Below are 16,165 nucleotides of genomic sequence, written 5' to 3' on the forward strand. Positions count from 1 at the left end.
TGGAGAATCCCCGTGGACAGAAGAGCCTGGCAGGCTGCAGACCATGGGGTCACAAAGAGTCAGACATGCCAGAGCACATAGCACATGTGGAAAATAGTGGCAAAATTAGTTCTGGTGAAAGTGAATACCCTAAAACTTCGTTGACATTAAAAAAAATACGTGGTAGAATGTTAAGATGGATTTTTTTCATGACGCCTGTTTTGGCTGAGAGTCAAAGGCCAAGAATAAGAGATGCTCAGTAGCCTCACATTTTAAAGTGAAATATTGCACATTCAATGCAGTGTTACCAAAAAGTAGCCCTAAATTTGTTTGGTGACCCTTTGGCCATCTCCATCCTCAAGAGTAGGCAAGTTTATGTTCATTGGAGGAGGGGGATGTACACCCTACTCGCATTTGAGAAAATCTAAAAGAACAGACTGGTTGACTGCCCTGCGTTTAGCAAAATCAACATAGCAGTATCAGTTTCATCCTGACAGGACAAGAAGATATGCAGGTATCCCATGGATCAGATGTGGACTTTTGGAGAAGGGCTTGGCTTGGGTTGTCAGGGACTCCCTGAGAGACACTTGCAGGATGAAGCAACCCCAATAGGTAGCATCAGTAAGCAGACAATGGTGAGAGTCAAGAGAGATGAACAAAGGGATGAATCATTTGTGGCAGAGGGCAGTGGTTGTAGATGTCCAAAGGAGTGATATTCAAAGAATGATGAAAACACTGTGAGGGACAGACAGCTGGCATTCAAACATCCAGGACAGTCTGATTTACCGTCAGCAGACTCCGGCTGCATCGATCGAGCAAGAGCCTTTTTGCTCTTGCCCTCTTACTCCTGCTGCTCTGACTCTGAAGAAGACAGAGGCATCCTGGGGAGGTGGGGAAGGGAAGCAGGAGAATAAAAGGGAGGGATTTTTCGAAGTGGACGCCACCCTTCCCACAGGAACTGGGGAATAGGAGAGATATTTAAAATTGGATGATAAATTGAAATTGTACTATTAGATTGTTTCAGAATTTTTATTTTCTGAAAATGTGATGACATTAAAGACTGAAAGTGTTAGTTGCTTGGTTGTGTCTGACTCTTTGCTACCCCACCAGGCTCCTCTGTCCATGGAATTCTCCAGGCAAGAATACTGGAGTGTGTAGCCATTCCCTTCTCCAGAGGACCTTCCTGACTCAGGGATCAAACTTGGGTCTCCTGCATTGCAGGCAGATTCTTTGCTGTCTGAACCACCAGGGAAGCCCCTATTAGGGACTGGGAGTGACTAATAAAGTTGTGAGATAGACTCACCCAAGGGCAGGAAAAATGAGTTGACACAGCACAAGTAAAGACATAGTGTTGAAAAATAAAAAAAAGGTATAGTTTAAAATTAAGAACAAAAGAACCTTTTAAAGTCGTTGCTTTACATTATGTGCTTCACATATCTGTTGAAAAATCAGAAAATATCTGTAGCCTCTCCCACCATTGTTCGCATTTCTGGGGTGCTCACGGCTATGTTACTTCTCAGCCCTTATGGTTAAGCTAATCAGAATATAAGCTAAAATGTTTGTAGGACTATAAAAGGCAGAATAGGCAACTAGGATTTTATAACTGAAAGGAAGAGACCTACTAAGAGGATGAGTGATTTAAGAAGGTGAGTGGAAGGGTCTGGAAGAAAAGATGAGAAGCCATTCCACAACTACTGAGAGAAAAGAGGTTTGGAGAGGTCAAGAGAAGAGAAAGAATACTGGCCTGTTAAAATGTGGGGTGGGATGATTTAAGGACTGTTATCCCAGGATATGGACCTCCCCAGTGGCTCAAGGGTAAAGAATCCGCCTGCAATGCAGGAGACGTGGGTTTGATCCTTGGGTTGGGAAGATCCCTTGGAGGAGGGTGTGGCAACCCACTCCAGTATTATTGCTTGGAGAATTCCATGGACAGAGGAGCCTGGCGGGCTACAGTTCATTGGGTCGCAAAGAGTTAGACACAACAGAAGCAACTGAGCACAGCACAGCACATATTAGGTTATGAACTGAAGGCATTTAATATTCTTAGAGTCTCTAGTACAAATTTGAATTGTATTCCCTTACACTTTCAGTTGTCAAAGTAGGAATATACATAAAAGTAAAAAGAAGGTAATGAAAGTCACCTATAATTTCACAACCAGAAATAAACTATTTTCCTTTATTATGTTTCTTTCTAGATTTGTTTTTAAGACACATTTGATTTTCGAATGAAATATAAATTACATTTTGCATACAATTTTGTAGCCTGTCAGATGCTCAGTGTTTAGGCTGCCCTATCACATAAAGATGATTATAAAAGGCCTCTGTCGTGTTTGGGCACCACCTATAGAACTAGGGATTGTGATGAGCATCTTGGTTCCTCTGGCTAGCCATGCACCTCCACTTTTGATTTTTCCATTTAGGAAACTGGTTCCTTTTTACCTCCTCAACCCTTGGGACTGCTGTTTCTAGGCTTTCTCTATTCCGGCGTTCTCATGGTACCAAAGTTAGAAAGGAGTGTGGATTAAGGAATAAAAGATGATTGGACCCTAGAAAAATGTTTGTGAATATTTAACTTTTAGGGAGTCTTTCCAATTTATTTGTCTATAATATCATCTAGTGCCTAGTAGTCTTTACAGAAATGAACAGTGGGAGGTGAGCTCAAGATAATTGTATTAAACTTTTATTTAAAATGAAAAATTGTTAAGATGAGCAGAATCATCGAGCTTCTCCATGATTCTTTCACTCTTTTTATTCCCAACTCACAAATCTTGATTTGTACAAATGTATTCACTTTTGACTCATTAAAGCAATGCAAGCTCAAATATTGCTTTATTGTTTTTTTTTCCCTCCTAGGCAATAACTTTATTCTTCTTGGTGGGATTTATAGGAGAGTTTCAAGTTTTTTCAAGGTGAGAATTTTTTTGGATTGTGTGTGGAAATCATTAACAGTTATTTCATTTATTTTGAGGAAACTATGGTCTGATTTTTACATTGCAGTGTGAGCATGTTTTTCCCTCACACACTTTGTTTCTTTCCACATTTTCAGAAAAGACAATGATAGGATAAGCATGTTTTATTCTTATTCTTACTTTACTTTATTTTATTCCTTGTGAGGAAGAAACCTAAAGATTAAAAACACCACAAGATTTTCTGCATTGTAAGCATTGTGAGTCAGCTCACCATTTTCCACGTGTATTTTATCTGAGTGGAATTATTTGAGTTCAACTTGCCCCTATTGTACTTGGGTGTTCGCTTGAGAAAGTGGCCTCAATAAATAGGGGGAGCGTGTAGCTACGTTCTCATCCATTTAGCCTTTGCCAGATTTTGATTTCCTACCTCTCATGTGGTCATTTTACAGCTTACTGTCTCTCAGTTAAATTTCTGTATAACTCTTCATCATCCAGAATCACTTAAAGGCTGTAACACCTTCCTTCCCTATGTTCTCACTTATACCCCTCCTCTGGACATTCTCTTATCTGTATTTCCACAACACATCATAATGTACACAATTCTGTTAGTAAATTTATCTAATTAGCTGTATTGCATTGTGATCATGGGGCTTCCCTGGTGGCTCTGTGGTAAAGAGTCCATCTGTCAAGGCAGGAGACCCGGGTTCGATCCCTGGGTTGGGGAGATTCCCTGGAGAAGGAAATGGTAACCCACTCAGGTATTCCTGACTGAGAAATCCCATGGACAGAGAAGCCTGGTAGGCTGTAGTCCATGAGGTGGCAAAGAGTGGGACATGACTTAGTGACTGAGAATGTGCTGGTCACAGTCACATTGTGATCATATTATTGTGTTATAATTATTTGTTTATACATCTACATCTTCTTCCTTTCCTCAATCAATGATCAGTATACTATCTCACTGTAAAACATTATTTATTTATTTATTTTATTTTTGTCTGCTCTGGGTCTTCGTTGCTGCACACAGGCTTTCTCTAGGGGTGAGCAGGAGCTACTCTTTGTTGGCGTGCTTAGGCTTCTCATTTTGGTGGCTTCTCTTGTTTCTGAGCACAGGCTCTAGGCGCTCGGGCTTTGGTAGTTGCAACACTTGGGCTCAGTTAGTTGTGGCCTGTGGGCTCAGCAGTTACCTCTTGCAGGCTTAGTTGCTCAGAGGCAAATGGAATCTTCCCGGACCAGCGGTGGAAGCTGCTTCCCCTGCATGAGCAGGTGGGTTCTTATCCACTGTACCATCAGGGATGTCCTAGCCTATCTCTTTTATGTCTATAGCTCTAGGATCTAAATAGTGCCTGGAACATTCTAGATATCTTATAAATGATATTTAATAAATCTCGGAAAAAGTGAGCCCTTCCTAGATATTTTTAAATGTATTTTGAGATCCTTTTGGTGAAGCAAAAATTGCTTCACAATTTTTGACTGCTTTTGACTATTCTTGACTATTGTTTATGTCTTCTCTCTTACCTTTCTATCGGCTTTATAATGGACAATTCAACACTATGACAGTGCCTCCTCGCCAATCAACTGCCAATGGGGTTCTTATGCTCCTTGGTCAGAATGCAATGGTTGTACCAAGACTCAGGTAGGACCATGTGAAAACTTTGTATTTTTTATTCATATGCCAAAATAGCTTAGGTATGAACAAAATGACATTAACTTTTGAATATTACTTTGTATGGTTTTTGAAAATGTACTAGTAATTCTGAAGGGGAAAAGTATGATTTATTTAATAATTAATGTTATCGTAAAATTTTTTTGCATTCTCATTTTTCTTGAAGAACTTTTCTAAATCTTACATTTGAGCCTAGAAATATACATGGGAGAGAAGCTAAAAGCTACTCACTTATTCTTTCATTATCAGAGAAATAGAATAGCTTGAAATGAAGTCAGTAAATAATTCAAAATTTCATATTTCCTGGATTCAACTTTTCATTTGAAACAAACACCAAGAGTAGCAAAATCGTTGCTTCATTTTACCTAACAAATAGTGAATGACCATGAAAAGTCAAACATTTTTCAATGTTTTAAAGTTTAGTACAAAAGTAATATAAATAAAAAACCTGACTTGACTTGGATCTTATAGAGCACCCTTAAAATATCTACTTCTTCCTTATTATAAATTATTAATTGGAGAGAACATAGAAGAGTATAAAGAAAATGCTACTCATAATTCTACCATTTAGAAGAAATCAATATACTAGCATTTTAGTATTTATTCTTTCTGTGTGCTAATGATTTTTAAAATAGGGTCATTTGTTCACGATTTTGTATTCTACTATTTTAATATTATGCTATCAGTATGCATTTCAACAGCTGTATTATATTCCATTATATGAATATACCAATCTTCTTTATCCATTTTCTTATTGTTTGAGATTTAGTTTACTTACATATTTTGTAATTATGAATGAAACTTTAATGAACATTTTTGTATATAGATATGTCTTTTTTCTGATAATCATCTTAGGATAATTTAAAAAATATAATGCTGTTTCAAAGGTTCTGAACATTTGAATGACTAAATTTTTTTTTACTGAGATACAGTGACATGTAACATTAATTTCAGGTATACAACATGATTTGATATTTGTATAGCATTTTAAAAGTGGTTCAGTTTAGATAAAAATGTGTGTTTAAAAATCATTTAGAAGTACTAAAAGAACCATACTATGGGAGATAATTTATGTTTGGAAGCATCATCATTATCACAATTTTCAAGCATTTATTTAGTATCTACATGATAGGTATTTACAAAATAAATTACACAAGTGTAGAATTTGGCTTCTGGCAAATATAATAGATGACAACTCTGATTACAGGCAAATAGGTACATGAATAACAAGACAAAATTCAAACAAACACCAACCTCAGGAAACACTTTTAGAATTTAAAAACAAGTTAAGAAAGAACATTAAATAGAGGTAGATAGAAGGTACTTTTCATATGAGTAATTGTTTTGAGGGAAGGTCATCATGCTCAGATTATAAAAACAGAATTTTCACCCAGGAGACAAGTGAAAATGAAAATGAGGTCATGAGATCAGAATTTGACAGGTGAGAATGAGACGCTGAGAGCAGGCAGCCATCAAGGTCATGCTGCTGTCTGTGGGGCAGGAAAACATTGCTTGCACACCAACACAATCTGTGCTCTGAACTTCAGAAAAGCACACAGTTCTAAGCCACGTATAAGAGATGTCTTCTACTAAATACAGAAACTAAAAACGTAGCTGAGAAACTGTACTGAGCTCCATTCCTCACTCATTCCTCCATGACTTCTCTGCTTAGGTGCAATGAAATGGGCCAGAACCAGGCCCAGGCTGACGCAGACCTGCTCAAAGTTCAAATTACATGTCGTCTCAATTTAGGATGAATGAATAGGTGCAACCTTGGTTTATATACATATAGTCTTCCCTATTGGTCTTTGCTCAAGGTTTAAACTTTCTGGAATCTCAGATTTTGCCCATTTTTATTAATGGGTAAGATTAATAAATGGATAAGAGGCTTAAAAGATGTACCTTTGATTGCCTTTGGAGAGGAAAAGGATTTTGTAGATCTTTCTTTTTGTTTAAACACTAGATAAATGTCTTCATATTGAGTAAATGAAGTTTAGGATGAATTAGTTTTCACATTTGGCTTAGTGATTTCCCCTAATTTTTTTTTACCCCCACCCCCAGCATGTGCATTTGATATATTTCTAATTTCACAGATCAGTGATTTTGGATTTCCAGTGAAGTTTCATTGTAGATGTACCTTCATCTGTGGACCACTTAGGCTTCTGTTTTGTAAATTTGACTTTCATGGTAGCCTATATCTATCTTTCTCTGGACTGTTTTGCCTTCCTGAAGAAGGCTTAAGGTTCAGCTCAAATCAATTTCCACCACTTTTCTAAAGGTTTCCCTAACGCCACTTCATCTTAGCTCCCCTTTCCAGTACCCTTACTTTTCCTCTAGCCAAACTCACTTCACCTTTTCTAGCTAACCCTTGGTACATTGCTTTGGTGAAAAATGAATCATTCTGTATTGTGATCTATTTGCTTATAGTTCTATCCAGAATTTTTTCTTAAAGATTCACTATTTTTTTTCCCACTCAACCCTAAGCATAAATATAAACTGGGAGTGCTCTAGAAATAATAACCCATGTCACCAGACTCAAAGACAAGTGGGTTTCTGGATTCATTGATTTTGGACATTTTACTTCTGTAGTACACCAGAAAAATTTTATAAATGTCATGTCTCCAAATGTATTAATTTATCTCAGATTTTATTTCTCAGATAAAGGAACCTGGAGATACTGGAAATGTGTTTGTTTTGTATTTAGACTCGCAGGCGGTCAATTGCTGTTTATGGACAATACGGCGGCCATTCCTGTGTGGGAAGTGCTTTTGAAACACAACCATGTCAACCTACTCGAGGATGTCCAACAGAAGACGGATGTGGAGAACGTTTCAGGTGTTTCTCAGGTATTTGCTTCTCATAGGCTCAGCACGCAGAGGGTAAATTCAAATGTTATTTGTTTAACTTGCTCCGTATATACTTGTTGAGTTGTACTGCATTTATATTAGCCTATACCAGTTTCCCCCCGAATTAGTTGGATTTTTATTGGCATATTATTTGCATACTCAACTATCATTCTTTCAAATGCATGGGTGGCATCCAGTAATAAAGATGGGGATACTCTTTGAAAAGAAACATGGCTGTTGACAGACCCAAACAGTTCCTGACATTGCATTTTTGGTTAAGATGTAGAAGGAGACTGGAATAAAGACAAGTCAGGCAAAAACACTATTATTGCCCGAATTATTTTTATGTTTACAAGAAAAGCAGCTCTAATTAGTTAATTAAGGAGTGATACAGGTCATGTCTATGCATAGGGGACTGAACACAGCTTTGGATTAGATATTATTTGACCTCTTGTCTTGGGCTTCCTAGGTGACACTAGTGGTAAAGAACTGTCCTGCATCTCCTGCAGGAGATGGAGGAGACATGGGTTCCATCCCTGATTTGGAAAGATTCCCTGGAGGAGGGGGCATGGCAACCCACCCCAGTATTCTTGTTTGGAGAATCCTGTTGACAGAGAAGCCTGGTGGACTGCGGTCCATAGAGTCACAGAGAGCTGGACACAACTGAAGCAGCTTAGCAGGCATGCATTGTGTTGCACTTGTGCAGACAGGTTAATTCAACAACTTTTAGCAAGCATTTATTATTCTTGTTATGTTCAGATACAGAAATGAGGGTTACGGATGTAGAATGAAACAGCCTCTTCCCTCAAAAGTCTTAGTTTTATGGGCAGAATAGTACATAAAAACTTCCTGTGTTAGAAGTGTTTCTCAACAATACCTCTCTAACTCCTATTTTAATTTCAAAACCCGAGTCAGACGATGCCTCCTTAGGGAAACCTTCCCTGAACACCCAACTAATAAAGCTACTTAACAAACTACTTTCCATGTTTTCCATGTGTGTTGTATCATCTGTAATCTGAAGTATATGTTGCCCTGGGTGTCTCTTGGTAGACTGTGAATTCCTTGAAGATGTGGATTTTATTTCTTTTATTTTTTTCATCTGGAGTGTGTACTACATAGTAGACTCTCAACAAACGTTTGTTGCATTGGATCAAAAGCATAGTGGGATGGGCTGGCAGGACAGTTTTGTGCCATGCTTGCTATTAGGACACAAATGAAGGCCATACATCATAGTTTGTGGGGGAGGGGTGGTTTTTGAAAGAAGATAATATACAATCTGATTTTTGAACGACAAGTAGGCGAGAAGTAGAGAAACCCCTTTGAGGTTGAGAAAACTATCTGCAAAGTCTGTGGAGATGGCAAAAAGATTGACCTTTGATTTAGGTAAGTGATCCAGTATGACTAGGGCGTAAGCAGCTGGTAAGAGAATGGCTGGAGATGATACTGGGGAGGGAGGCAGGGGCTAGATCATCTGGTACCTCTAGTGTTTCCTCTCTTGCTTCTGGTACTCTCAGCTTGTATCTATCATGACAGTTATGGCTGGATGGCATCACTGACTCGATGGATGTGAGTCTGAGTGAACTCCGGGAGTTGGTGATGGACAGGGAGGCCTGGCGTGCTGCGATTCATGGGGTCGCAAAGAGTCGGATACGACTGAGCGACTGAACTGAACTAAACTGATACTGCTGAATTGCAATGATCTATCTTCACACTCTTTCCTATTAGATTGTAAAGTGTATGAAAAGCCTGGTGAATTCCTTTTTACTTGCATCCCAACACCCAGGAGTGTCTAGAACAAAGAAGGTATTAAATAAATGTTGAATTTTATTTTTTTATTATTATTTTTTTTACTTTACAATATTTATTGGTTTGGCCATACATCAACATGCATCCGCCACGGGTGTACACGTGTTCCCCATCCTGAAGCCCCCTCCCACCTCCCTCCCCATACCATCCCTCTGGGTCATCCCAGTGCACCAGCCCCAAGCTTCCTGTATCTTGCATCGAACCTGGACTGGCGATTCGTTTCTTATATGATATTATACATGTTTTAATGCCATTCTCCCAAATCATCCCACCCTCTCCCTCTCCCACAGAGTCCAAAAGACTGTTCTATACATTTGTGTCTCCTTTGCTGTCTCGAATACAGGGTTGTTGTTGCCATCTTTCTAAATTCCATATATATGCATTAGTATACTGTATTGGTGTTTTTCTTTCTGGCTTACTTCACTCTGTATAATAGGCTCCAGATTCATCCACCTCATTAGAACTGATTCAAATGTATTCTTTTTAATGGCTGAGTAATACTCCATTGTGTATATGTACCACAGCTTTCTTATCCATTCATCTGCTGATGGACATCTAGGTTGCTTCCATGTCCTGGCTATTATAAACAGTGCTGTGATGAACACTGGGGTACACGTGTCTCTTTCAATTCTGGTTTCCTCAGTGTGTATGCCCAGCAGTGGGATTGCTGCGTCATATGGCAGTTCTATTTCCAGTTTTTTAAGGACTCTCCACACTGTTCTCCATAGTGGCTGTACTAGTTTGCATTCCCACTAACAGTGTAAGAGGGTTCCATTTTCTCCACACCCTCTCCAGCATTTATTGCTTGTAGACTTTTGGATTGCAGCCTTTCTGACTGGTGTGAAATGGTACCTCATAGTGGTTTTGATTTGCATTTCTCTGATAATGAGTGATGTTGAGCATCTTTTCATGTGTTTGTTAGCCATCTGTATGTCTTCTTTGGAGGAATGTCTATTTAGTTCTTTGGCCCATTTTTTGATTGGGTTGTTTATTTTTCTGGAGTTGAGCTGTAGGAGTTGCTTGTGTATTTTTGAGATTAGTTGTTTGTCAGTTGCTTCATTTGCTATTATTTTCTCCCATTCTGAAGGCTGTCTTTTCACCTTGCTTATAACTGGAGGAATCAACCTGCCTGACTTCAGGCTCTATTACAAAGCCACAGTCATCAAGACAGTATGGTACTGGCACAAAGACAGAAATATAGATCAATGGAACAAAATAGAAAGCCCAGAGATAAACCCACGCATCTATGGACACTTTATCTTTGACAAAGGAGGCAAGAATATACAATGGAGAAAAGACAATCTCTTTAACAAGTGGTGCTGGGAAAACTGGTCAACCACTTGTAAAAGAATGAAACTAGAACACTTTCTAACACCATACACAAAAATAAACTCAAAATGGATTAAAGATCTAAACGTAAGACCAGAAACTATAAAACTCTTAGAGGAGAACATAGGCAAAACACTCTCTGACATACATCACAGCAGGATCCTCTATGACCCACCTCCCAGAATATTGGAAATAAAAGCAAAAATAAACAAATGGGATCTAATTAAAATTTAAAAGCTTCTGCACAGCAAAAGAAAGTATAAGCAAGGTGAAAAGACAGCCTTCAGAATGAATTTTATTTTTTTAATCCAGTCCCCATGCTCTCAAAGCATATATATTTAAAATACCAAGAAAGGCAGGACTTCGGCATCTTCATCAGTGATTTCAGAAAAGAAATCAAAAGTTGAAGAGCAGGAAGTCAATCTGTCTTCCCAATGGTTGAACTTGTATGATTTTGGAGACCAAAATGCTTGATGGTTATGGATAAGAGCCTGGAATTTGAATTTGGGTTCTGTTTTCAATTTTATTGTTCATGCAAGGTCAGAGGCAATGGCACCCCACTCCAGTACTCTTGCCTGGAAAATCCCATGGGCGGAGGAGCCTGGTAGGCTGCAGTCCATGGGGTTGCTAAGAGTCGGACATGACTGATTGACTTCACTTTCTCTTTTCACCTTCATGCATTGGAGAAGGAAATGGCAACCCACTCCAGTGTTCTTGTCTGGAGAATCTCAGGGACCGGGGAGCCTGGTGGGCTGCCATCTCTGGGGTCGCACAGAGTCGGACACGACTGAAGTGACTTAGCAGCAGCAGCAGCAGCAGCAAGGTCAGAATCAATTTTGCATGTTGCAAAATGAGGACCAAAATAATCAACGTTCATTCCTTGGGCAGTGAGGGTTTATCTTAAATTCACACTAGAGTATCAGTACTGTGTTGGGAGCCCAGGCTGAAACCTTTTGACCCCAGGTAGTGTTTTCCTTTTTTCCTCTAATATTTTTGTGTGGTGGATGGTCTTGTGTTCAGGTCAGTGCATCAGCAAATCTTTAGTTTGCAATGGGGATTCTGACTGTGAAGAGGACGGTGCTGATGAAGACAGATGCGAGGATGCAGAAAGCAGACCTGCCTGTGACAAGGATAAACCTCCTCCAAACATAGAGCTTACCGGACGTGGGTAAGGTGCTGAGTGGCTTCCTGTATACGTCTACGAGCTGTAGTTTTCATTTTGTTGTGTTTTAGTCTGTGGTTTGGTAAATCTAAGAGCAAATCAACTAATAGTCAACCTTTACTTAGATCTCTTTGCCACATCCTGAAACATTAAAAAAAATCCCTGCATATACACCTGTAAGCATATGCGGTAAAGCTTGGAAGGACCCGTTGTCCCTGCAGCGTCCTGGGTTTAGCGCTGAGAATCCTGCATCCGAGGAAACCCTCAGACCTGGGAAAACCTGGCCAGTCAGTCACCGTATGGGAGAGGGAGACGGCGAGGAGAACTAATTCAGTGATGTGGGGCTATTTAAGGGAATTGAGAGACCGCAGAAGGAGAGCGGTGGAAGAAAAGAGAAATTGTGTTGGGACCTTCGGGATGCAAAGTAATTGTCTCAGCTAGCTGGGAACTTTCAAGTGAAGTTAGACTGATCCTCTTTGCCTTTTCAAAAAGAATTCTGAAAAACTTTTAAAGGTCAGGCTCAAGTTAAGGTTTCAAGGTTTTAAGATAATCTCTGAGACTGATAGATGTGAAATGTGTTGACAGAAAAGTGGTAAAATTACTCCAAAGAGTATACCAGTTAGCATGCTAAGGGGCCAATTAGTTGAAATTCATTTGTAGAGAGTTCTATCTCCTCAAGAGTAATCTTAATTGTATTGGTTTTATCTAAAGATGCAATTCAAAACCAGCTGTTGCCATAGATACAAAAGAGCTGTTCTTAGGGCTAAAAAGATCTTGGGTTTCCCCATTCATTAGTGTTAGCTAAAAAGATCTTGGGTTTCCCCATTCATTAGTGTTAGCCATTATACCAATCAGGGGGAGTTGGTAATGTATGGTGTGCTTTAGGAGGATTTTATTTGAGATCGCCCAGAGATGCTTAACTGTAATGTGTTTCAAGAACATCCAGAGTTCACTAATGATGCCTGTTTCAGCAACTGCTATTTCTGGTTTTTAACAGCCTTTTCTTCTTTCATTTTTTTTTTTTTTTTTAACAGTTACAATGCACTAACGGGCCAGTTTAGAAACCAAGTCCTCAATACCAAAAGTTTCGGTGGTCAATGCAGAAAGGTGTATAGTGGGGATGGGAGAGATTTCTACAGACTGAGTGGAAATATCCTCTCCTACACATTCCAGGTACTTAATTATGGATTTAATGTCTTTCTAGTCTGTAAACTGTTGCCAGAGATCATTATTTATGATATTGAGCTTTTTGATATTTTGTTGAGTTTACTTGTAGCCTCATGTGCGATCAGTTCTTATAAATGTCTTATATGAGCTTAAAAAGAATACATTTTCTTTTTAAAAATGTTTTATTTATTTGTAAACATTTAAAAAATTTTATTCAGTTTTTAAAGGTTACTTTCCATTTACAGTTGTTAAAAAAATCCTGGCTATATTCCCGGTGTTTTACAATTCATCCTTGAGCCTGTCTTACACCTCCTGCTAGTTAGTGCCTCCTCCTCTCCCCTCCGGTGTTGCCCCCTCTCCCCACCCCTTCCCCTGGTAACCCTTTAGTTTGTTTCCCTTATCTGTGAGTCTACTTCTTTTATGTTATATTCTCTAGTTTGTTAAGAACACATATTCTTTAACTCTGGGGTACAGGGCAATAATACTTTTAATTTGTGTCATTCATGCTGAAATATCTATTGTCTCATTTTCAATTCCACGCTCCCAGAACCTAATGGTCTGTCCCTGTGTGGGTGTTAAAACTCAAGACTCTGGTCATAACTGATTGTGATAATTTCCTAACCACTGCCATGGTTAAAAATGCATTTATTTTTAATTTTTTTTTTACACAGATGTTCATAGCAGCTTTATTTGTGATAGCTAAAATCTGACAACAATCCAATTATAGATCAAAAGTGAGTAGATATTACATCCATACAATACAATACTACCCAGCGATGCAAAGGAATGAGCTACTTATACACACTACAACATGGATGAATTGCAAGTTATGCTGAATTAAAGTAGCCCACAAGTACATCCTGTATGATACCACTTATATAACATTACTTAAAAATGAAAAATAAGGAATTCTCTGATGGTCCAGTGGTTGGGACTCCATGCTTTCACTGTGGAGGTTGGGGGGAGATCAATCCTTGGTGGCGGAATTATCTTTAGCTGCAGGGAACTATCTTTAGCTCTGATATGGCAGATTCCAAATTACTTCTGTATCTGCAGCCTCCATTTGGCCACCAGGGTAATGATGTCACCCAGTGGCTTCTCTTCCACTGTTCAGAGTGCCAGGAGCACGTTCCCTGTAATATTCAGGATATTCCCTCCAAAACAGAGCACACGCTCCAGGATGTCACTAATGCAATAACTCCGGAAGACCAGCGGGTCAGGAAGCAGCACTGCCAACGGGGCCTCTGCTGGCCACAGAGTCTCCCCCTGGTGGCAGCAATTATGAAATATTTCATATGTACAGAAGCATGTGAATAACATATACTTGCAGTTTGGAGAAAACTAATAAGATCAAACCAGTCAATACTAAAGGAAATCAATCTTGAATATTCATTGGAAGGACTGATACTGAGGCTCCAATACTTTGGCCACCTAATGCGAGGAGCTGACTCATTGGAAAAGAACCTGATACTGGGAAAGATTGAAGGCAGGAGGAGAAGGGGACAACAGAGGATTAGATGGTTGGATCACCAACTCAACGGACATGAGTTTGAGCAAACTCCAGGAGATAGTGAAGGACAGGGAAGCTTGGCGTGCTGCAGTCCATGGTGTTCCAAAGAGTTGGATAAGATTTAGCAACTGGACAACAAAACAATTACACAAATAGGACTCATGTATGCCTAGCACCCACCTTAAGAAATAGAGTATTGCTGGTGACTTAAAAACTCCCGTCTGCCCCTCTCTGTTGCATCCTCTCCACCTGTACAGCCCGTGTAAACGCTATCTTACATTTTGTGTTGATATTAATCACTTCCTTGTTTTCCTGTATATGTTTATCCCGTATGCTTATTCTTTGCCACTTACACAGATAAATCATATAGTACGTTTTCTTCTGTGAATCGTTCTTTCACTCAAGGTTAGTTTTGAAATTTATTCATGCTGATATAGATGGCATTTTTACTACTATTTCCTTTTTTTTTTTCCTTATGAAAATGCCTTGAATGTTCTTGTGCATGAGTTGTTCCATGCCAATGAGCTAGAGTTTCTCTAGGGCAAACACCTGGAACTCGAATGGCTACCTTGTAGGTTATGTATAGGTTATATTTGTCTAAAGTTTCCAAAATTATATATATATATATATATATGGTTCGTCTATACCCCACCAGCAGTGTGGAAGAGTGACCTGTGCTCCACATCATTGCCAGCATCTGTATTCCAGGCTTTTAAACTTCATTTATGGTCTTGAGGTCTCCTCTGCTTCTTGCGGGCTGTTTCTGTCATACACACTACCTAATCTCATCCTGTTCCTTGATTTCCACACAAAATCTACTCAGACAAAAGCGTAATGGCTTTAGGGTAAATTCCTGAAGATTTAAAGGGAACATAGAGATTGTCTGCTGTAGCAATGCCAACTCATTCAACAAAAACAGTTGCGATCTTCCATCTTAAATTGTCTGTCCTTCCGCAACCTCAACAAAAAGAAGTTTCTGGTCTCATCCTGTTTTAACCTGTTTCTTGCTCTTCTTTTCCAAGGTTTCCTCTCTCATGCCTTTCCTTTCATCTTCCAAGAAATTGAAATTTTCCAGTTCAACCCTCCTTACTGATTACTCCCAAATTTGTAAAGCAAAACTATTAGAATGTTCAGAGGGAAGGGCCTTTAGTTTACCAAAATTAGCCATCTTCAGAAAGCAGTTCTGATTATAAGGAGCAAACCCACAAACCTCCAACTTATAATGGAATTAAGTTACATTTAAAAATTATTGAATCATGAAAATGAAAAGTGGAACAGATCTGAAAAATGATCATGGCTACCAAGTTTTGAATATCTCTGGTGGCATCCGCACTATTTTAAGAAATTTGTATAATTTTAATCACAATATCTTCACAATATCTATGGAAGGTAAGTAATATTTTACTGTTTTGTATAAGTAGAAATCAAGGCTCAGAGGACTTCAACTGACTTGCTCTAAGTCACTAAATTAATAAGTAGTAAGGCTTAGGGCTCAGTTCCAGCACGCCCCAGGTGGTGCTAGTGGTAAAGAATCGGCCTGCTAATACAGGAGATCTAAGGGACATGGGTTTGCTCTCTGGGTTGGGAAGATCCCATGGGGGAGGGTATGGCAACCTACTCCAGTATTCTTGCCTGGAGAATCCCTTGGACAGAGGAGACTGTCGGGCTCCAGCCCATAGGGTCGCACAGAGTTGGACATGGCTGAAGTGATTTAGTACACATGCCAGTATGTCAGACTTCACAGCCCTTCATTTTTCTAGTATATTTTACTCTCCCTGTGCTGTGCTTAGTTGC

General features: G+C 39.2%; 1 protein-coding gene across 1 annotated transcript in view; it reads left to right on the forward strand.

The window, feature by feature from the left end:
- Positions 1 to 16,165, forward strand: part of C7 (complement C7) — a 57,139-nt gene that overhangs the window by 3,224 nt on the left and 37,750 nt on the right. Inside the window, exons 2-6 of the mRNA XM_086361569.1 lie at positions 2,833 to 2,888; positions 4,446 to 4,521; positions 7,256 to 7,397; positions 11,553 to 11,700; positions 12,729 to 12,867. Of these exons, the coding sequence (XP_086217695.1) occupies positions 2,833 to 2,888; positions 4,446 to 4,521; positions 7,256 to 7,397; positions 11,553 to 11,700; positions 12,729 to 12,867 (561 nt within the window). The remainder of the gene's footprint in view (positions 1 to 2,832; positions 2,889 to 4,445; positions 4,522 to 7,255; positions 7,398 to 11,552; positions 11,701 to 12,728; positions 12,868 to 16,165) is intronic.

This window comes from Bos grunniens, chromosome 20 (assembly GCF_055505025.1).
Source record: "Bos grunniens cultivar Pamir isolate PY7600 chromosome 20, Bosgru_T2T1.0, whole genome shotgun sequence".
Taxonomy (NCBI): domain Eukaryota; kingdom Metazoa; phylum Chordata; class Mammalia; order Artiodactyla; family Bovidae; genus Bos; species Bos grunniens.